We start from the raw sequence: 20691 nt of genomic DNA, 5'->3' as shown, positions 1-20691 counted from the left end.
CGGCGCCCGGGGCTTTAAGAAGGTGTGGAGGGGGGCGGGCGCTTTCCCAGGCCTGGCCGAGGGGCGTCGCGCAGAGGCGGCGGCGGCAGCGCACGGAGGCGGCGGCCGACGCGCTGTCGGCGCCCGCAGCCCGGGGCCCGCTCTCCGCCGGCCCAAAGAAACTTTGCGAGCCGTGGTCTCCCGCCGAACTTCCCGGCGGAGCTCCGCTCTCGAGTCCTCTCTGCTCCCGTCCGCCGCCTTCTCGCCTTCCCTGCGCGTGGTTCCTCCGTCCCGGCGCCTCCCAAACTGAATGAGCGAGCGGCGCTCGCGGCGCGCGGCGGCGGCGGCGGCGGCGGCATGGAGCGCAGTTGCTGGGCCCCGCGGACTTTCCTCCTGGCGCTGTTGCTGGGGGCGACGCTGAGGGCGCGTGCGGCGGTGGGCTATTACCCCCGCTTCTCGCCCTTCTTTTTCCTGTGCACCCACCACGGGGAGCTGGAAGGGGATGGGGAGCAGGGCGAGGTGCTCATTTCTCTGCACATTGCGGGCAACCCCACCTACTACGTACCGGGACAAGAATACCATGGTAGGTACCACAGCGGCTCCGCGCTCGCCGCCCGGCCCGGTGCGCCCGCGAGCGCAGCTTTTTATCTCTTTCCTTCTTCCAAGGGGCCATTTAAACGAGAGCCAAGAGAACCCTTCCCTCAACCTAGAGCTCTGTGAAGGGACAGAGAACAAAGTTAGTGAGGATCGAGCAGCGAGTTGGGATTTATTCGCCACACACCACACACCACACACTCCCTTCACGCATCTGCTCGTAATGAGCCGGTTCTTGTGGGAAACGCCTGAGAATTGGGGGCTGGCGTCGTTCCCCCTCACGCCTTGTCCTTGCAGCCGGCACGTTTAGTGGATGCGCGCGTCTTGTTTCCCTAACCCCGTGCTTGGATTCCAGACCTTTGTCCTGCTCCCGGTTCCCCCTGAAGGGTGGCGTTGGGGCTGGCGCGGGGCTTGGCGGACGGGCTGGTGACAGATTGACGCGCCCCGGTCCCCGGCTGCCCCGCGCCGTCGCCTGCCCGCTGCAAAGTTCCCGCTGCTCGCCAGCCAGGGGTCCCTCATTTCATCCAGTGTCAGACAGCCCTCCTGAAATGGAGCGGCTTTCTTCCAGCTCTTTATTCTTCATAAGGTGTCCTTTAAAATGTCTGTAAGATGGGTTTTAAGAAAAATTTCCTTTTACTTTTTAACGTGCTGCTTTTTTCCAAGTGGTCTCTGTTGTGTATTGATGACTTTGTCTTTTATCTGCACAGCTTTAATTTCCAGGTAAGGGCTGTGGAAGCCCCTTATAATTTAAAGATACCTTTTAAAAGAGGATCATTACTATGGAGTCCTTCATCAAAATTAAACATTACTGAGGAAGTAAAATTTAGCTACAAGAAATATAATTTTGTATGGTGCATGTATTTTGACTGTTTTAAGCTAGTTAGTCGTGTATGTGGGGAAGGAAGATACTGTCCATTTTCTGTTATTTCCTCTGGCACTTCTGGGCATTTCACTTCCATGGAACTTCTAAGCCACGACAGGCATTTATTTGATTAGAATTTCAAGGCAAAAATACTTATACTCAGTCAAATAGAAACTATTGCCTAGTAATCTCATATTATAGTTTCGATGTCTTGTAGGCTAACAGTTATTGACATAGCAGGAGATAATCCACCCAGCAGCTGGCATTTCAGATAAACATGCGTGTAAGAATGATGAGAGTCCTTAAGTTTTCTCTTTTTTTAAAAACACTTTCATATCTGCTTTAAAGTGTTTTGCGTAAATAAATGCTTTCTGGGGATTTAAAATAGTGCTTTTTACAACTTTCTTGTGGCATGGTGGCAGCCTTGTCTGTAAAGCCAGGAGTCTAATTCGTTGGAATTTTAGACTTTGTAAAATTAATTTTCTGTAACTAGTCCCTTCTTTAATAAAGTGTTTAGCTCATTCTCTTCCCAATAACGTTCTGGTGTTTTTTTCTGAGGTGGTGAGAATCTTTTAAGTGGAAAGACCAGCCAGTATGATGGCAACCCAGACCTAACCTGCAGACTGATTGATTGAGCCTGTCACTTGGTGTGACCCTTAGCAAAGGGGCTTGTCTGTTATTAGTTCTAAGTGAGAGTGGTAGGTAAGTGAGCCAGAGCTGGGCTAAAAGGTATAATTGCCAGGTTGCAATGCAAGGCCATGTGATAACAAAGCCTTGTTACTGTTTTGTGGTTTTTTTTTTTTTTCCGTTTTCTTCATCCTTTGTAAGGTGCCATCGTAGAAAACTTAAAAATATTAAAATATGACATAGCATTTGCTTTTGCTAGATAGCTGGCAAATATAAGTCAGCCAAAGACTGACCATAATCACATCCCTAAGTCTGAAAAGATAGAGTAAGAATAAAGTGTAATTCTTCAAGTTGGACATCGTGGGGGAAGCCTCAATTTCTACCTCTTTTCCGCACCGTCAGTAAAGATAGAGAAATTTTATTCTTGAGTAACTTCAAGAATATCAAATTATTATAAACTTTGAGAATTGTTCATGTCATATTTTAAATTCCTGTTACCTGTTTTATCAAATATTTAGATTTTGAAGCTGGCTGTAGCTACAGGCCTTCAGTAAGAGTTTTTCCCTGTAAAATGTTCTACAGGTAGAAGAATGGTTTAAAAATGAAATGAGGCTTACATGTGTCTCTTTTTCTTTTAGACTTAAAAAAAATAATGTTAAAGTTAATTATATGGTGTCTTTAAGAACTGAACTGATCATAGGAAAACTTAACCTATTGTACATTTCCAGTTGGCTCATTTTATAGGAGACCAAAATAGAAGGTCATTCAGCCAACATTTTTTAAAGCTCAGAAATCTGTAAAACCTTAGCTTGAGATTTCTCAGTCTTTAAAGGTAGCGATTATGTCTGGAAAAATCAGTCTTCTGTATGATTTACATTGGACTCCTCATTTGGAGGAATGGTGTTTGCATACAGCTGATGGTTGTCACTTTTTACCTAAAAGAATGCATTGCGATAGAAGTCATATGTACAAGGGCACCTAACACAGAACATTACTGTAGATCAGACTATGATGTCAGCTGCCCTCTGAGACTTGTGCTATGTGACAGAGCTCAGAATGTGAAGTGGAAAGGCAAATGTCAGTCTAGTGTAAAAGTGGTTCACAATTACGAGTCTGTGTATGTGTCATTGTTCTTTAAAGATTTTTTGAAAATCTTTTGAAAAACAAAAATATAATACTAAAGAATTTGAAACTGGCATGTCTAACAGTTGTCATCTATTTCCAGCATTAAATAGTTTATCCATGTATTTGCAGTTTTGACAACTCTGTAAAGAGTGCCTGGTTATTTCTACTAGTTTTCATCTCTCTATTAAAGGGTGTCACTTGGTACTTCTGTTTTCATCTTCTTGTATCTTTTAAATTCTGTTGTCTACGACTCTCTTGAGACGGCATTGTTAGTCACAATGAACTATGGTGTCCTTGCATGAGTATACCACACTCCAGAAGCTCAGCAAAAAGAGGTCTCACATCCATCATGTTGAATTAGAAAGGTATCAGGATCAGAAACTTTATTTCCCCTAGAATTTGCTGTTTTTGCGTAAGTCCCAAAGTATGGTCAGTTTTTACAACACAGTTTCCAGGATCAAACCTGATTTTTTTTTTTTTTTTTTTTTTTTTTTTTTTGTAGAAAGTTGTGAATAATGGGAAGATAGGAAATGGAAACCTAGATGGTCTAGTCAGAAGCCATTTCTCTTTCCCAGCCACACCTGACGATTCCCTGCTCCCCTCCTGTGGACCAGGGCAGTATTGTGAAACATGCAAAGGTTGAGTTGATGTCTGCACCTTCCCTTTCCTACTATAATCCCTCTTCCTTCTCACCCTCAGGTATCTACCTATCCTTTTTTGTTTATAACTCCTCTCCCAACTGATTTGTAGTAAGGATGACTCATCAATATTGAATCCTCCCACAGTCTTAATTATAATGGTAGAAAGATGTTTTCCTTTTTTGTTTTATTTTGTTTTGAAGAATTTTAGCATCACTAACCAGGCAGTTACTATATTTTGGGTAGAGAAATCATTGAAGTCATGTAAATAAGAACCTACCTACTCATAAGATTGGCTTACTCAGTTACCCTCAGAGAAGAGAGGTGAGATATTAGAAAAAGCAACTATGAAAGCCAAACATAAGTAAATGAGTCTGGAAAGTGCCTGAGCTTGAGTAAGACATTTTATCTGAATCCTGAAATAGACTAGAATCCCTGTTCTTTAAGGATGCGTAAGGTGGGGCAAATCTTCCCTCAACAGTGAAAAAATGTTCTAAATTATTGATTGAGGGGGAAAAAAATTGTCTTAAGCAGAACTGAATTAACAGTGTGGTATAATGCTTTAGAAGGGGGATTTTATTGTATTTTGTAAATCCAGTATCACTGTTGGTGGTTCTTTCTTGCTACATTTCCATTCCATTATTTATTTAATCATATTGTGGGGTGATTGGGAAAGTCATTTCCTGCTAAAACTGAGCATTTACCTAAGAAAAGATATAATTGGAGAAAGACCACTTTGTCATAACAATAGCCAGTATTACTATTATAAATATATGTGTTCTGGAATCAACTGGTTGCTATTTAAAAATCACTGTTCAATGGCAGTGCAGTATAATGACCTTTCAAATATAGGAATGATATATATGTCAGACGTAGTTTTTGGTAATATACTCCAGATTAAATTCCTTTCAAGGGAATGATTTTATCATTTGAATTAAAGTAATGTGATATTGGTAAGGTAACTGTGTTGTCAATCAGGTTTGTGGTTATTTGTCCTTTACTTGTCTCAGATTTCAGAATCAGCATACTTAAACTGTTAGGATCATTTGTTAAATGCAATTTAAAAGTGAACTGCAGCTGTGTCCTATTTGTATGTGACTGTGAAAATTGACCATTTTAAAGCATTTTGCTTTACTTGTTATATATTTCATCTCACTCTGTACAATTCATTTCAAACATTTTTTAGTGAGGTGGTTCAGATTGTTTCATAAATCATATAAATCTTGCTTTAGTGTGTTTCCCCATGAGAGGTTAAAAAATCAAGACTTAAATCAAGTTATAGGCTCATAATTGAAAACATCTCATTTAGGCAGATATTCTTTCTTCATTAACAGAAATTATTTAATTAGAGTACTTCCCTCCAATTTTTGTGCTTCTTTAAACTATTATTTTATTTTCATGAAAAACACTAAAGAATAAAATAAAGTTGTATCATTATAATCATATGTTTTTTATAGAACTGTCTTATTCCCATAATTTTTTCTTTTCACCTTTAAAAAGTAGATGATATGTGATTGTAACAAGACTTTAAAGTTCCATACTATTGACTTTCAAATTTTTTCATGAATTAGTTTCATTCAAAAGAATACATTTAAGAGCCATTTTTGATTTATTTTTTCCCTCTCTGGAATTGATCAACTTTATAGAACAACCTGGGAACCTTATATGATCAATTTATTTAGAATGTGTTGCGATAATCAGAATTGTTCTTCTGATTATTTCAAATGGCACTTACTATGGCTTTAATGTTCACAAATAGTTGCTGATGCATTGAACCCTTAGTATTTCAAATAGCCTTTACATTTGAAAAGCATATATAAATTGAGTAATCAGTACTTTTTGAACATTGGCATTTAAAAAAATTGTACGTATTTTCACACAAAATATAAAGTTCTTAAAGAAATTTTAAGTTCTTTATGTAATATAGAAATAGCAAAAATGGATGGCCCTACCCTCTGTCTGGAAGAGAAGGAAGGTGGAATGCATTTTGTTAGAATGGCAGGTTCACTATGAACAAAGAGAAATGGCTTAGGCTTCATCTGAGTAAAGACACAGCACATATAAAAAGAGAAATTCATTTATCTAAATATTTTGGTTTCAGGAAACATTTGGATGATTAACCCACCTCATTTATTAAATAACCAAACTGTGTAATATCATTATTATCAAGTTTAAGCAAAAAAAGTATTAAAAACACATTTTCAGAAATTGGCGTTGAAATCTCAAATATGAAGATTTCATAATGACTGTCCAAACACAGGAATGGTATATTTAAAAGTATATATGTTCTTGGCTGTCAGGTAATTCCTGAGGCGATCTCTCTTTGGTTTTAATTGTGTAGCTCAGAGAGTAATTTTCGCCATGGTACCTGCTATGCCCCATCTCACTGAAGGCAGAGCTTCTAAAGGGTTGAATGCTGTGCCTATGGGTTAACCAATTATTTCTAAAATGTATGCTTTGCTAAAACCATACATGTTTTTTTCCTTCTTTATTCAACCCCATGTAGGAACCAATGTAGCAACGAGATGTGGGTGTGTGCCGAAGGATCAGTACAAATGTACAGGTGTTGCTTTGTGGCTTAAGGCAGCTCTAATCACTCAAAAAACCAAAGCGAAGGTAATTAGATAGTTTTGAATGCCATGAAGAGAGTTATAGGAACTCTAATGTTTCAGAGTAAACACTGAAAACCATGGTTATCTTTTGATACTAAATTATCTTTCCTGAGAAAAAGAAAACTTTATTTGGAAAACAGAATAAATTAAACGTTATTGATTGAAGGATTCTTTGCAACTATAAAACCCGAGATTGTTTGCCACTGATGTATGCTGGTGCCCACATACTAAGTGACATGGAGGTGTGATCATAGTTAACCAATCAGTGATGAGTGTACATCTCAGAATCCACTTTCTCTGCCCTTCCTGCTCTGTCCACTCTCCTTCCATCTATATCTCACCTGCTCTCTTCCTTGGTCCCTTTCTTCCTCTGCCTATAGTTTCTCATTGTCTTTCCTCTCATTCTTCCTTCTACCACATCACAGGTACTTGCCTTCTCTCCCCTGTTCCTTCCCTTTTTCTGTGTTACATTTCTCTTCTGTTCTTTCTATTTTTTCTCTTTTTCCTTCTCCCCTTCAGATTTTTTGTCACCATCTCTATTTTTTCTCTCCTTTGACTGTAACATGAAAAACATCAGTACATTTATATCCATTATTTTTCTCATTGGATATTTGCAAGCATAGAAGTGGACGAGTAGGCTTTTTATATTATTCTTTTAAAAAATTTAATGTTATTTTTTCTGTGACATGCACTTGCCCTTTTAAAAAGTTATGGGTTAATTATTCCTAAAAGAAAAGTGGACCCTTCCTCCTACACTGTAAAATCTCTCAGAAGAACGTTCAAACCTGTAGCTATTTATTTTTTATTGTTTTCATTTTATTATTATTATTTTTTTAACTTAAAAAAAATTTTTTTAACATTTATTTATTTTTGAGACAGAGAGAGACAGCATGAACAGGGGAGGGTCAGAGAGAGAGGGAGACACAGAATCCGAAACAGGCTCCAGGCTCTGAGCGGTCAGCACAGAGCCCGACGCGGGGCTCGAACTCACGGACCGTGAGATCATGACCTAAGCCGAAGTCGGACGCCCAACCGACCGAGCCACCCGGGCGCCCCTCATTTTATTATTTTAAAATTATTTTAAAGTAGTCTTCGTAGCCAGCTTGAAGCCCAGCGCAGAGCTTGAACTCAAAACCTTGAGGTCAAGACCCAGGCTGAGATTAAGAGCTGGATGCTTAACTGACTGAGCCACCCAGGCACCCCCAGGCCTGTAGCTGTTTAATTCTGAGTTGGCTGCTTTCTTCACCGTGACTTACTTGGTCAGACTGCAGATTCGAAAGTTTGCGCACAGAAACATATATGTACACACAAGGGGTAGTTATAGAAATTAGAAAATGGCATACTGAATTAGCTTGAATCTAAAAGATAGCTCAATTTGGAGACGTCTGAATGCTTGAGTGCATAGAATCTCTTCTAGTAAACTGATGAAGGACTTTATCAACACCTCGGTCACCTCCAGTCATCTCATTTACTTGCTGGTCTCTCTGCCAAGGCTCTTAACTGCAGTTGTGTGGGTATGAAATAATGATGCCATCTTACTGGTTTCTGGCTCTCAAAAAACAGGTCAAAAAGGGGTTGGGGGCCTTGGTTTAAGGCAAACACTAGACTGGGAATTAAGAAAGGAGATGTGTTACTCTGGGGTAAGTACCATAATCTTTCTTGAACAAGATCTATTTTATTGTTTTGTGCCATTGTCTATTTCAGCTCAAAACTTCAAAGATTTCTTGGCTTGGTTCAGTGTTATTCACACTAAAAAGAGCAGTCCAGGGAGCACAGTCATGTATGTATGAGAAAGAGTTCAAGCTTTGGCAGCAGAGAGAGCCGGGTGTATATCCTTTCTCTGCCACTTATTTGTCATGTGCCTTCGGCAATTCTCTATCATCCCCAAGCCTCAGTTTCCTCATTCTGATGTATGAAATAATAATATTCATTTTCAGGGTTGCTGTCATCAAATAAGGTTATGCATATAAAGTACCTGCCACACAGTAGGTGCTTATCATATAGTAGCTATTATCATCTGGTATAATCACCCAACATTAGATAAGAGTATTTGAAGCATTGTATATATAGATAGCCATTTACCCATGCATGTTCATTTTGTGCTGTGTCAATATGTGGTACATTTCAAGAGAAGTTTTAAATTGAGTTATTAAGGAGAGTCACAAAAGTAAAAAAAAAAAAAAATCAACTCATCACCAAATATGTATGATCAGAAAGTGCTTCCCAGCCAGAATAAATATATGACTTGCATAGAATTAAGGGTTAATTAGTGAGGTTCTAGTCCACCCAAAACTTTTATTAATTTATCCAATTCCTAATTCAAACCTTCCTGTTCCTAAGTTGATTATTTTCCTTACTTGAGGATCATAACAACCAAATTTTGTATATTTAAATGTAGTCTGGGAAAGATGCCAAGATAAGTAAATATTGACATCAGTTTAATATATTTTGTCAAATCCTATGATACATATGTCTACAACCCCCTGTTTTGAAATACAAAACTATTTCAGCCAAACTAGAACTGAGAGAGATTAGTTTTGATAGTGAATCCAGAGTTCACCAGGTCCTCAGGGACTGATTGAGGAAACTGAGATCCACAAGTGGTTAGGTGGTAAAGTGGAAGGTCAGTTCATTTATAATACAAAATATACTTGTCAGGATAAAAGCTTTGCCTGTCCAGTGCATTCTGTCTGTCCACAGGAGCAAGGTTTTTATGGTTGGCAAATGACTATTAGCAGGTTGTTGGGGAGCTTAGAGTTAGATGATCACAATGGCAGATTCCAGCCTCTAGGAAAGCTTCTCTAAACCAACTCATGTCAGCTGGGCAGGTTGACATCTTCTTCCCTAGACAGTATTGGAGGAAGATTGTCCTGCCCCTAGATTGCATAAGGTATCATTGTGTTACATACACTGCCTGTTGTCTACCTATTCATTACTGAAACTCCCTTTCTTACTAACTGGTTTTGTTGAGAACAACTATGTGTCCAGTTAAAAATACCTTCAAGGCTCCCTTGCTGTAAAGTTTAGTGAGATGAAGTGGAAGTCTACTGGGTGGTATCTTTAGAAAGATTATTGATAAAATTGATAAAGATGATTTTTTAAAAGATTCAGCAAAAACTTGCTTTTTGCTGTACTCTTACCCATTTCTTCTAGCCAGGGTGTGGTACAGCCATCTTGTGACCTTGAGGATGGGAGTTTAGAGGGAGCCTTGGTCTTTATTTGTACCTTTGAGCAGCTGTCCCAGCCCTGGAATACCTCTTCCGAATTTCTTGTACCTTAAGCAAACTTAATCAGTTTCCTGTTATGTGCAGGTGAATGTAGTCCTAATTATTTCTTCTGAATGCCCAGATGACCCAGCTTACATTCTCTTTAAGGTCAGTCACAATTCTTATATCAAGCTCTGAATTGCTCTCATCCTCCTGTAGAATTGTTTTTGGCCACTGTGTTGGAAGTAGGATGTTTCCTAAGACACTTCTGATAATACATTTTAAAAGTATCCCTTAAGGTGTGCTACTTTGGCAAGTAGCAAAAATAGTGCATTTCATGTTGACTTTTTAGTAATGCTTTGAGAAAGTCATCTGTCCCTGACCTCCAATTTCTGAAGTTTCTTATAACTGACAGTTTATGCTAGTTTCCTTCACCAAACTTTGTTTCCTGATGATTCTTTCTGTCTAAAATGCAGCATCACCATATGTAAATCCTGTTGCTATTTCAAATACTTAGATGTGTGACATGGTCGTGAATGTGAGCTCTGCCCCAGCCTTAACCTTGTTTGTTATGTCTGGCTCAGCCTCTAGGACCAAATCCAACATTGTCATTTCTCTTGCTTGCTACATATTGACAGAGGAAACAGGCATCTCAGTCTTACCTTTGGGAACATGTAATCTTTTTGTTTAGGCCACCTTTGTTATGAATGTTGAAATATCCTATGATCATAGTTCCAGTTCTTTTCATATTTCCTTTTCTCAGATAAACACTTCCTGCATTCTCATACTGCAAAAAAATATTATATGTCCAGTGTTTGTGATGGAAGAATACACAGAAATTAATGGGTTTTAGTCTCTTTTAGAAAAAGTAGGTTCACATTTCCATTCCAAGCACTGATACTATCAAAAAATAAGAAAAGGTAACTCTCAAGGGCTTAGAAATAAATTAATAGCAACAATACTAATAGCAAACCCTACAGTAGCACTTAGTGTATGCTAGGCATGTAATATGTAATTTTCACTTCAACTTTATGAGTTAGGTACTGTTATCCTCTTTTTCTGGACATAGAAACTGAGTCACAGAGAGGTAAGTGTTTTGCTCAAGATGTGAAAGCTATTAGGCAAAGTCTTGTTCCAGAATCCATGCTTCTAACCGGTATGCATTTATTTATAGAAATGATACTTATTTTAGGAAAGGGATGATAATATGAAATAATAAGAGACATTTTAAGAAAGAAAAAATGAAAAGTAAAAGCCAATTTTGTTATTTAAAATAAAGATTGACGGGCACCTGGGTGGCTCAGTCAGTTAAGCTCAGGTTTGCTCTTGATTTCGGCTCAGGTCATGATCTCATGGTTTGTGAGATCAAGCCTCGAGTCAGGCTCTCTGCTGACAGCGTGGAGCCTGCTTGGGATTCTCTTTCACTCTGTCTTTCTGCCCCTCCCCTGCTTGCACTTTCTCTCTCTCTGTCTCTCAAAAATAAATAAATAAACTTAAAAAAAGACTGAAAACCTGAAGCAGAAAGATGATATGTATGCCAAACAAGGTCAGAATTTAAGTCCTAAATATTCATCGTCTAAGACATTATCTTCCAGATAAAGCAGAAAGTAAAGGTAATCACTTAGTATACTGTTGACCTGAAAGAGTTAACATGCCTTCAAAGTATGATGACAAAAATATATAAATATGATTTGTAAATTTTATTCAAATTTATTTTTAACATTTTGATGAGTGTAATTTTTATTAAGTTTTTTAAGTAAATAGGAAGTTTATTCTCTGACTCACTAATAAAACCTAAGTAGAACTGGAATACAAGAGGAGAATTCTTGGAAGAGAGCCATTTCAAAAAATTTTGATTGAAGTTCATGTATTTGTAATATATTTCTTTCTTCAGGAAATTCCTTTATGTGTTATTAGTCTGCAGGGACCGCCTGGAAAACTGAGTGATGTGGCACATATTGAGTCCTTGTGACAACCCAGAGCTCCTTTCAGTGTCTAACCTGCTCACTAGTCACAGGTCTGCATACATGGTGATAATGACACCAATGGCAAAATGTTTATTTTGCACTTGGCTTTGGAGGATTGTTTTTTATTCATGGATCCAGTCTGTAAAAAACACTTTCTGTTGTGCTTGTTCGAACCAGAAAAAAAGGGCAACCGCCAAGGGTCATCTCTGTGCTTGCCCTCAAATAATTCACCTCCTTTCACAGAGGGCAGAGGTCAGCCTTAGGCTTTGTGGCAACCAGGCAAGTGTGACACATGAGGGATTGCAAGACCATCAGTGTCTAATGCCTAGAAGCTGCCCTTGCTTCGTACTTACATTAGTAATACAAATATGTCTTAATTTGTTACCATCATCATAGTTTATGCCGAAGTTTGCCTTCAGATCTAAACTGAGATCCACTGACGCCTCATGGAAACTAAATCAGAGGGAACCCATTGAGATTCTCAGAGGGCCTGAAGGGAGGCCCATGCTTTCACTAAGAGGGAAACATTTGCCTCATCGGACTTAAACAAAAGGACGGTAGCCTTTATAAAGATATTATCAGAAATGTAGAGAAGGTCCACATATAAACATTTCCTTTTCTCAGGTAGGACAGACCAGACCGTTTCTCCCATTAGTCTTCCCTGGTGAGCTGTGTCAAGTTGTAGGTCTAGCAGGCGAATCTGTGAGCCTAAAGTGTAGGGTAGGAAGCCATAAGACTACTTCCCCTGGTGATCTGCCCTGATGTGGGTATTAAACCTTTGAGAATATTTCTCTCAAACAAATGGTTTATGTCAGCTTTTTAACAGAAACTGTGAGGCAGACACTTCAATTCCAAATAAGTTGTGAAATATTTTAAACATACAGAAAACTATAGTCAATGAAAATTCAAAATTGGTATCACTAATGAGTACCCAAGGGACACCTATCTATATTCACTGAAGTAAAATGTAAATGCTCTAGAGATCAAGTTCTTCACAATTATTAAAATAATACTCACTGATGTGACCTGAATGGCTGAATGACGACTTGTCTAAACAAGTTTGTCCTGTCCCTTCTATATTAGTTGTTCCCAAGCATTTCCACAAAATAACGAAAGCCATGGAAGCCCCGCAGAATAGAAAAAGAATAGGAAATCTTGAATGAGGCACATGCTTGGTTGCTGTCCTGATGAAACAGCCATTAAAAAAATCCACAACTTTGGTTAAAGACAAATGTTTCCAATGAATAAAAAGAATGGCACTCCTTAGAAACGTCAGTGAAAGAAACATTTACAATCAGAATATCAGAATGGTTATTAGAATATTATGCCAATATAATAATGGCCTCTAAACCTTCATTTTTATGAGCTCAAATGTCCACCAACTGATGAATGGATAAAGAAGATGTGGTATGTATATACAATGGAATATTACTTGGTGATCAAAAAGAATGAAATCTTGCCATTTGCAACAATGTGGATGGAACTAGAGTGTATTCTGCTAAGTGAAATAGAGAAAGACAAATATATGATTTCAATCATATGTGGAATTTAAGAAACAAAACATAAACATAGGGGAAGGGAAACAATCAAATAAAAACAGAGGGAAACAAACCATGAGAGACTCTTGAATTCAGAGAACAAATTGAGGGTTGCTGGTGGGTATTGGGTGGGGGAAATCTAAACAGATGATGCACATTAAGGAGGACACTTGTTGGGATGAGCACTGGTGTTACATGTAAGTGATGAATCACTAAATTCTATTCCTGAAATCATTATTACACTATATGTTAACTAACTTGGATGCAAATAAAAAAGAAAAACCTTCATTTTTACTTATGTTGGAAAATGGACCTGACTTGAAAATTTATGAGTTTTATTGGCTACCACAGAATTTGGAAAGTGGTGGGTATACCAGTGTATTCTGGTTTCCAGGTGTAGAAACTGGCTCTGGCTGACCTGGGCTAAAGGAATTTATTAATGGAAGGTGGGTTAAGTTGCATAACGGAAGGAAAATCCAGATGTTAGACATGATGATAGTATGTCAAGTGGTCAGTTGCTAAAGGAATCAGGGTGGTAAAGGGACCATGATTTTCTGGCTTTTTTTTTTTCTGATTTCGAGGCTCTTTTGGCCCCACAATTAGGATGAATCCTCTTCAACTGCTCTCCTTTCTTGTATCACTGAATTCTAGTTCTGGGACCACGAGTCTCATTGGCTTCCCTGGGGTCTGGCCATCACACTTGGATGGCTGTTGGGTGGGAGGGATAAATTTCCAGAGGAAAATTGAGGTGCTGTTACCCCAAAGAAGAGGGAGAGGGCAATAGGACAGGCAAAATAACAGATAGCTGCAACAGTATTCAGTGTATACATTTAAGAATAAAAGATGTGAAATGACCTCTGGGTTAGTGAATGTGATGTTTATAACACAGGCCATGTGGAGAAGCAGTGTTCTTCTCCTTCATCTGGAGAAGTTCATCTCTTTCATCAGATGTGAAGAGTGTAGTGATTTTTTTGGAGGGGGGAGGAGGGGCAGATCTAGTCTAAAAGTGACTTATCATGCTTTTGTAGCTTTGTGGACATGTCTAGTTCTCTTCCAGAAGCTACACAGTATGGTACAGACTACCTACTTTTGTACAAGAAGCCTGGCTTCTCTGGGATGTGTATTCCCCTCTTCACTTCATACCCCTCGGGGTCTTAAATTCAGTGACCTGCAAGGGAGTATTAGAGGTAAATTAATGAGTGCATACCTCTCCTTTCATGCATCAGTATAGACACACCATCCCTGTATTTACTGGGAACATGTCAAAATGCATCTCTCAGTTCTCAGCTTGCTAGGACCAAAGCATCATTTATCACAGTTGATCACCCCCTTCTCCTTGACACACTTTTGTCATTTGGCCACTGGGATTTCACCCTCTCCTAGTTTCTCCTTACCTCCCTGGCTGCCCCTTCTCATCCTTTGTTGTGTCTTCCTCTCCTCCCTAGTAAAACAGAGTTTTACTAGGGCTTCAGGGCTCTGTCCTTTACCGTTTTCTCTTTTTCATCTGCCCTGTCTCCCTAAGGATGCCATCCATTCTGATGCTTTAAGGGCCATCTACATGCTGGTGACTCCCACACGACTCTTTGAACTGTGTCTTACTCCCCATTCACCATCTCCACTTGGATGTCTGTTGGCATCTCCAACTTCATGTGCTCCTCATGCTGCCACCCACAGGATAGCTCCTCCTTGAGTCTCCTCAACTTCATTATTGCCAGGTGAGGTCTTACAGTCATTCAGTCCCCAAACCTTCTTTCTCTACATCCCACCTCTGATCCATCCCTGGGTCCTGCTGGCTTTACATTAGAACACACCCAGAAGCTGCCATGGCCACCACATCTCACCTGGGTTATGGCAGCTCCTAATCTTCATGCTCATCTTAAAACAGCAGCCAGAGTGATCCAGCTCAAACCAAGATCATGTCGGTCCTCTGCTCCATCACCACGGCAACTGGTTCATTCCACCAGGTTGCCTGAACAGCTGTGGTCTGCCTGTGTTGTCCCAGTGTCCCATCAGCTTAGCATTTTCACCAGCAAAGATACCTACATTTGAATGATAAATCCTATCATAATTCTATCCATCTGTTTTGTTGCTCCCTATGCCTCTCCAAGAGAAAGAAAGTCCCTGGCCTGGCCTGTAAGGCCCTAGAGCACCTGGCTCCTCTGTTACTTCTCTGGCTTCCTATCTTTCTTTTCCACTGAAACCATTAAAGCCTCTTTTCTGTTCTTCAAACACATATGGACTCAGTCTCCTCTCAGAACCTTTGTACTTGCTGTTCCCCTGTCTAGCATGCTGTTCCCCAGCTACCTCCATGCTTCCTCCCTTCCTGATTCAGGTCCCTGTTCAAATGTTACCTTCTCAGTAAGGACTTCCCCACCACGCTTTTTACCACTGTGGCCCCTCCTCTCCCTGGTACTCCATATCCCCCGAACTGCTTCGTTTTTCTTCATAGCTGCTTTAATCATGTAACATTTTGTTTTTTACCTTGTTTGCTTTCTGTGTACCATCAGCATATTGCCTTTAAGCTCCAGCAAGACAGGGATTTTTGCTGGCTTAGTTTGCTGCTTTATTTCCAGTGCCTAGAATGGTGCCTGGCACATAGCAGGCACTTTAAACATTTTGATTTAATGAATCAGTGAGCAAAAATAGCACTTGGGAACCCTGTCTAATCTCAGTTATAGTTAAAACTGCCTTAGAAAAGTGGTAATTCTAAAATAATTAAGGCAATCGGGAGGATTAGTTATAAAGAATTTGTGAGTACAGTTTCTAAATTTTGGCCTTTTGAGTCCATGATAACAACGTTTAAAAAATCTGAAAACCGTGTCTCTACTTTCCCACCCTCCAAACTTACAAAATTCTCATGACTTTTGTGAGACCACACAATGCTATTTATAGGAGTCTGTTGGACTGGCTTTGCTTTAACTATATGTTAGCATATCCAAAAAAGTTCTCATAGCAATTAGTGACTACAATTATTAATAGAAACTATAATAGACTTTAAGCTCTTATTCCCAGAAGCTCTTCTTTGCTGAACCATAAATAAATTTGAAGCAATTTTGATGAATGGGTAGCTAGTTTGTATTTAAATTTTCATTTGAATGAGAATAAATAATGGGAAGAACAGAGACCAAAATAGCTTGGATCCATACTCAAAAGATATGCAATAGCCTTATAGAAAAAAACATACAAAAACCCTCAAACTTCTCAAAAGATTTACTCTTTTAAGAGAAATCTATTTGGGCAATGATGAATATACGAAGGGAACAGCAGCTAAGAATTCTGGATCTTCATTCATTTTCACTTATTGATATCCTGTAAGTTGAGTGGATCAGAGGTTCCAAGCTTGTAGATACCAAGTGAATGTTCTCAGGTTTGATAGTGAGAATTGCTCAAGTATTATGGGAAAGATTAAAAAAAAATTCCCACTTTATTTCTAACATATTTGGATACCTTAATTTATGAGCCTTTAAAATCAGAGGAGACTTACATCTTAGGGAGTTGTGGTGATCGATAGCATATAAGCTCAGGAGACTGTCTGGGTTCTTTGATGGACTTTGCATTTTCAAACTATATGGCCCTGAGCATATGACCTCACCTCTCTGTGTCTGTTTTCTCTTTTGAAAAATAGCAGTGATGATGGTACCTGTCTCATGGGTTTGTTACGAAACTTCGGTGACATAGTACATTTAAAGAGCAACACAGGGGCACCTGGGTGGCTCAGTCGGTTGAGTGTCCGGCTCTTGATTTCGGCTCAGGTCGTGCTCTTATGGTTTGTGAGATTGAGCCCCATGTCAGGCTGACAGCGCAGAACCTGTTTGGGATTCCCTCTCTCTTCCTCTGTGCCTCCCCAGCTCTCTCTCTCTCTCTCTTTAATGTTTAAATAATTAAACATTAAAAAAAAATACAGAGCAACACAATGTCTGGCACAGACAATAGTATTACTATTATTGTGATATACTTTCAGATTTTTTTTTCCTGTGAGTAAATAGATCTATATTTATTATAATAGGATTTATAATTTTTTTCTTATTCTCTTAACATTATGTGATCATTATATTGGCATTTTTCCAAAACGTAATTTTAATAGCTGCATAATATTCTTGTATGCTTGTAGGAAAATTTATAAATTTGTAGGTTTGACATTTTTGTCACAGAAAACATTTGTTTTCAGTGATATAAACACTATGATGAGTATCTTGCACATATTTCAAATTTTTGCAAAATGATTTTCCCCAAGTTGTGGTTTTATTTTTATTTTTTCATGAATTTTTATATGCAGATTATATTAATAAATTAATAAAATAGATACATTTTTCTTTTGTTTTCTCATACTACTTTTGTGCTTAAGGAGTCTTTTCCTACTTAGAGACAAGGTAAATATTGACATAATTTTCCCCATTTTATTATATTTTAAGTAGTGGATTATAATAAGTTGCATGCATTATTAAGTGTGTTCATCTCATTTGTTTATGTTTCTTTTCATGTGGAACAAATGACTCCCCTTGATCCACAGAGGCGTTCTCTGTTACTACAATAACTTTCTGCCATTACCTGTTTTGTCTTAGCTTCTGTCAGAAATGCTGTTGAGAAAGCTATCCTGTGTGCCATATGGATTGAATTATTGCTGCCGATTACAGTGTTTAAGTGCAAATGCCTGGTGCCTTTACTAAAGCCTTCAGGGGACCTTTGCTTCTTTCGGCAGAGCCTATTTCACTGCCCTGCACAGAATTCTTGTTGGGATTCTGATATTCTCAAATGTGAAACACCAGGGGATCAGAGAAACTGCTGATATCACGAATGTACTCTCTTGCTGATGGTACCTTTTCTCGGGTGCCAATCTCCAAGCATTTCTGTCTAATCTTGTACCATATGTATGTTATCTTATGCTTACAGACATTAGCAGTGTGTGAAGCATCTACCTCTTTATCAAAGAAAAGCCAGAAAGTGAACATAAAAGAAACGCAAACTGTGCAGGTTTCTCGTTCTTTCCTGTTTAGCCTCAAACCACCCCTGTTTGTTCTCAACTCTCATCTTCTCGTTTCTTGTAAGTCTCTGACAGTGATGCTGTATCTCATCATGGCCTCTTTTCCCAAATCTAGTGGTATCAAACTTCAGGAATTCTGAACAGATGACCGCACCCTCTATTTGAAACAGATAGTCAGGTGACTGATGCCAGTACTTGTGACACAGCCCCTGCCCAGGCCTCACCCGCCTTTCAGCTTCATCACTGCTTCTCAGTGGGACAGCACTGTACATCTTTGTCCTATAATTGCAAGAAATACTCAGTGGGAAAAATTTTAAAGTTGAGTTATGAGACCCAATGAAATCTTCTTTAATATTGTCCTCAGAACTGAGCCCTTCAACTAATCTCTAAATCTGATCTCTTATAAGCAGGCTGTTTTTATCCATATGTATACAAGCACACACAAATGGGATCAAACTATATCCGCCACAGTATATGTGTACGGTATCTTTCCACACCAGTAAATGCAGAACTTCATCTTTGTTTAGTGGCTGCACACTATTACATTGTATCAATACATATAAATATACTTACTTCCCCTACTATTCAGATTTGGGATAATATATATACAACATCGCAAGAATTTTTTTCATTTATGTTCATTACCCATTCACTGATGCCTAAATACTTTCACAGTGTAAATAACCAGAGCTGAAATTTCAGGTTCAGAATTTATTTAATAGCATTAACATATTGATACATACCACCAGATTTTCGTAAAAAATATTACATCATCGGCCTCTGTGCACATTCATACTAATGCTGGGTGATATAATTCTTTTTAGTTTTTGCCAAATGTATAGATAGGTTTGAAAAACAGCATTTTATAATTATTTTTATTTCTTTGATTACTAGGGAGATCAAATACTTTTCTTATATCTCATTACTAATTTGTGTGTGTATATGTGTGGGTATGTGTGTGAATTATCTGTCTGATCCTTTGCTCAGTTTTATCTATTTTAGAGTTCCTCTTCTTAATTTGATTTGAAGAAATCTTTATTAAAGTCAGTAAATCCTTTGTAATATATTTTACCCATATTTTTTACCGAGTTTGTCCTTTATCTTTCGACTTATGTAGTCAAACCTATCAGTTGTTTCCTTTGCACAGGATGAGGATGACACAGTGTTTGGTAGTATGGTCTCTGGGATCAGACGTGCCTGGATTTTAATCCTGGCACTGTAATTTTTTTTAACAGCTGATTCTAGTTATTTGTGATATTCTACAAAGTCTTTGCAAACACTGATCAAACACCAACCCTTTGTTCCTAGAGGAAATATAGAGTTAGATTTCTATGAGCCTCTGGTCACATTTTCACCAACTGATTCATACACAACCTTGTTTTTGTGTGTTTTTATTTAAAGATACTTATTTAGTACATATTGTTGATTCATTAACATTAAGCTCATGGCCTACAGCACTATAACTTAGGCATGAATGTATTGTCTTCAAAATGCACATCATAGCATTCTTACACTTAGGAACACTAGGTAGTACTTCAGTACTGTGGTTTGGGGCCATTTTAAACTGTGAAATCACCAGCAAAAAGCAGAAAAATGTGAAAAATGGGGCAGCAAATAGATCTTGAAAAGGATACTTGTTTAAAATATAAGAGCTGAAATAGGAAGGCAGAGTGTTGACCTCAGCTGGGAATGTGTGTGTTGGGTGAATCAAAATTGTCATTTTGTACATGTCCATGAATGACTGTGAAGGCACCTTGAGTCTTGATTTGGGTTTGAGGGTTACAGATACATTTTGGCAAGTAGGTGAATTAATACATGAGGAGTTGTGAATAAGGATTGACTGTAAACACTGCTGTGACAGTTACTTAATCTCTCTAAGGCCCCCTTTTTTCTGTGTAAAAGGAAAACTGACATTAAAATGATATGACAATAAATAAGATAATGTATGTTTGGTATATAGCAAGCTGGTCAATGTCAGCTGCTATTGCTATATGGTTTCTGCCTTCAGTATTATGCATATAAAAAATTTCATTAACCCTTAGATTATAAAAACATCCTTATATAGGGGCACCTGGGTGGTGTAGTTGGTTGAATGTCTGACTCTTCATTTTGGCTCAGGGCCGAGGATCATGGGATCAAGCCCCACATTGGGCTCCACACTCAGCTTGGAGCCTGCTTGGGATTCTCTCTCTCCTTCTCTCTCTGCTCCTCCCCCACCTGCTCATGCATGCTCTCTCTCTCTCTCTCTCTCAAATAAAATGAAAAAAAAATTAAAAAAAATTCTTATATCATTTCTCCTAGAGCTTGAAAAATGTTTAGTTTTTGCATTTTACTCTCGAATTCATTTGGAATTCATTCATGTCTAAGAAGAATGGTACTGATCTGATTTTTTCCTGTATGTTCTACCAGTTTTCCCAATACCATTTATTGAATAGAACATTTTTCTCCCACTGATTCTTAAGTATTCTCTAGTGTGAGTGATCTTTTATTTATTTTTTTTAAAATTTTTTTTCAACATTTATTTATTTTCGCGACAGAGAGAGACAGAGCATGAACGGGGGA

General features: G+C 38.6%; 1 protein-coding gene across 3 annotated transcripts in view; it reads left to right on the top strand.

The window, feature by feature from the left end:
- Positions 1 to 93: 93 nt before the first annotated feature.
- Positions 94 to 20691, top strand: part of RELN (reelin) — a 532794-nt gene continuing 512196 nt past the window's right edge. For all 3 annotated transcript variants that reach the window (XM_040472867.1, XM_040472866.1, XM_040472865.1), the window contains exon 1: positions 94 to 562. In XM_040472867.1, the coding sequence (XP_040328801.1) occupies positions 337 to 562 (226 nt within the window). In that variant the 5' untranslated portion in view covers positions 94 to 336. The remainder of the gene's footprint in view (positions 563 to 20691) is intronic.

This window comes from Herpailurus yagouaroundi, unplaced genomic scaffold (genome assembly GCF_014898765.1).
Source record: "Herpailurus yagouaroundi ecotype Mexico unplaced genomic scaffold, PumYag 100, whole genome shotgun sequence".
Lineage (NCBI taxonomy): Eukaryota > Metazoa > Chordata > Mammalia > Carnivora > Felidae > Herpailurus > Herpailurus yagouaroundi.
Note: the sequence above shows the minus strand (reverse complement) of the source record. Positions and strands in the feature narration are given on the sequence as shown.